Below are 2,500 nucleotides of genomic sequence, written 5' to 3' on the forward strand. Positions count from 1 at the left end.
CACACACACACACACACACACACACAGAGACACACACACACACACACAGACACGCACGCACGCACACACACGCACACACACACACACCACACACACACCACACACACACACACACACAGAGACACACACACACACACACACGCACAGACACACACATACACACACACACACACGCACACACACACACACACACACGTTTGTATTTGTGATATTTTTAATAAACATAAGGATTTTAAACTTTTGTTGTTTGTAAACAATAAGCTGGAACAAACAGAATGTTTTTACAGAAAGTCAGAGAACTTCATGTAGAACATCTGATGAATTTACAAGAATAATTATAGACGTGTTGTATAAAGTTTCTCCACAGTCAGAAACTCAAAGTGAGGGTCAGGGATTTTCTCCTCAGGTCACAAAGGAGTTGTCTGGAAAACTGGACGTTTACCATCAATAAAATGTTGTTTTCTCCCATAAATTGAGTATAAATCAATCCAAAATAATAATGAATCACAGATGACTTTGATCAGTAGATGTTTGACAAAGTTGATAAAGTTTCTTCTCAATAAACTGAGATTAGTTTTTTTTTAATGGAGTTGTGGTCGACGTTGAGAGACGCTCCGTTTGTAAAACTGCACCTCTTCCTCCTCACAAAGACAGAACCACAACAGCACACACACATTCACCATCTGTGTGTGTGTGTGTGTGTGTGTGTGTGTGTGTGTGTGTGTGTGTGTGTGTTCAGTTCTCAGTGAACTTGTTCCGAACTCTTCCTCCCTCCTCCAACCCGACTGGAGCTGAGTTTGATCCTGAGGAGGACGAGCCGACGCTGGAGGCTGCCTGGCCTCACCTGCAGGTGCACTGACTGTCTCCTCATTTATTATTGTCATTAAAATTCATTTATTTCTTTAATAATTATTGTCCCCTGGGGGGAAAAGCCCTCACATTTTTCAGGTGAGTCAATATAAAGCACACATTCTTGTCTGCTGTGTTCTCTGAGGTAAAATGACAGATTTTATGAATGTAGTTTGGTTGGTGTGCAGAGAGTCACATCTGGTTTCCTGTGTTTCCACAGCTGGTGTACGAGTTCTTCCTTCGCTTCCTGGAGTCTCCAGACTTCCAGCCAAACGTTGCCAAAAAATACATCGACCAAAAGTTTGTGATGTCGGTAAGATGTGACCTCTGAACTTGAGAATGTGTTAAAATGTTCCATGTTCTCTGGCCAGCAGAACCCTGACTCCCTCATGTTTGTGTTGAAGTTGCTTGAGCTGTTCGACAGCGAAGACCCCAGAGAGAGAGACTTCCTCAAGACCATCCTGCACCGGATCTACGGCAAGTTCCTGGGCCTTCGAGCCTACATCCGCCGCCAGATCAACAACATCTTCTACAGGTCAGAACCATTCATCTCATTATTGATTAATCTGTTGATCATTTTCTCCTTTAATTACTTAATCCTGTCACAGAAAAAAACTAGGTCCAAACATTTGGTGCACATTTTCATTATCAGCTGGGGTCGGGCGATTGGACGAATATATCGGCTGAATCCATCACCGACTGCTTTTTTTGGCCGATTTTTAGGGTGATATTTGTCATTTTATTCTGCTAATGTTAAAAAAATGACTCAAAATGATCAGTTGATTGTTAAGATGGCTGGTGATGAATTTAATAACAGATTAATTGCTGCTGTTCTGATCTGAAGTTAAATCCAGTGTGTTATTTTACAGATTTATCTACGAGACAGAACATCACAATGGCATCGCTGAGCTGCTGGAGATACTGGGGAGGTAACACACACACACACACACACACACACACACAGCAGACAGTTTCTGATGCTCAGAATCATCACACATGGTCACATGATTAACACGTTTCCTGTTTCAGCATCATCAATGGCTTTGCTCTGCCGCTGAAAGAAGAACACAAGATGTTTCTGATCAGAGTTCTTCTGCCACTTCATAAAGTCAAGAGTCTGAGTGTCTACCACCCACAGGTACAACTGTCTGTCTGTCTGTCTGTCTGTCTGCCTGTCTGTCTGTCCAACTGTCTGTCTGTCTGTCTGTCTGTCTGTCTGTCCAACTGTCTGTCCAACTGTCTGTCTGTCTGTCTGTCTGCCTGTCTGTCTGTCTGTCTGTCTGTCTGCCTGCCTGCCTGTCCAACTGTCTGTCTGCCTGTCTGCCTGCCTGTCTGTCTGTCTGTCTGTCTGTCTGTCTGTCTGTCTGTCTGTCTGCCTGTCTGTCTGTCCAACTGTCTGTCTGTCTGTCCAACTGTCTGTCTGTCTGTCTGTCTGTCTGCCTGTCTGTCTGTCCAACTGTCTGTCTGTCTGTCTGTCTGCCTGCCTGTCCAACTGTCTGTCTGCCTGTCTGCCTGCCTGTCTGTCTGTCTGTCTGTCTGTCTGTCTGTCTGCCTGTCTGTCTGTCTGTCTGTCTGTCCAACTGTCTGTCTGTCTGTCTGTCTGTCTGTCTGTCCAACTGTCTGTCTGTCTGTCTGCCTGCCTGTCTGTCTG

The 2,500-nt window shown here is 44.6% G+C and overlaps 1 protein-coding gene across 1 annotated transcript in view; it reads left to right on the forward strand.

The window, feature by feature from the left end:
- The window catches only part of ppp2r5d (protein phosphatase 2, regulatory subunit B', delta), a 27,050-nt gene that overhangs the window by 11,293 nt on the left and 13,257 nt on the right, over nucleotides 1-2,500 (forward strand). Inside the window, exons 5-9 of the mRNA XM_084714307.1 lie at nucleotides 740-850; nucleotides 1,070-1,162; nucleotides 1,254-1,384; nucleotides 1,719-1,778; nucleotides 1,879-1,987. Coding sequence (XP_084570433.1) covers nucleotides 740-850; nucleotides 1,070-1,162; nucleotides 1,254-1,384; nucleotides 1,719-1,778; nucleotides 1,879-1,987 — 504 coding nt within the window. The remainder of the gene's footprint in view (nucleotides 1-739; nucleotides 851-1,069; nucleotides 1,163-1,253; nucleotides 1,385-1,718; nucleotides 1,779-1,878; nucleotides 1,988-2,500) is intronic.

The sequence above is a fragment of the Lutjanus erythropterus genome, unplaced genomic scaffold, assembly GCF_056507025.1.
Source record: "Lutjanus erythropterus isolate fLutEry1 unplaced genomic scaffold, fLutEry1.hap2 Scaffold_183, whole genome shotgun sequence".
Lineage (NCBI taxonomy): Eukaryota > Metazoa > Chordata > Actinopteri > Lutjaniformes > Lutjanidae > Lutjanus > Lutjanus erythropterus.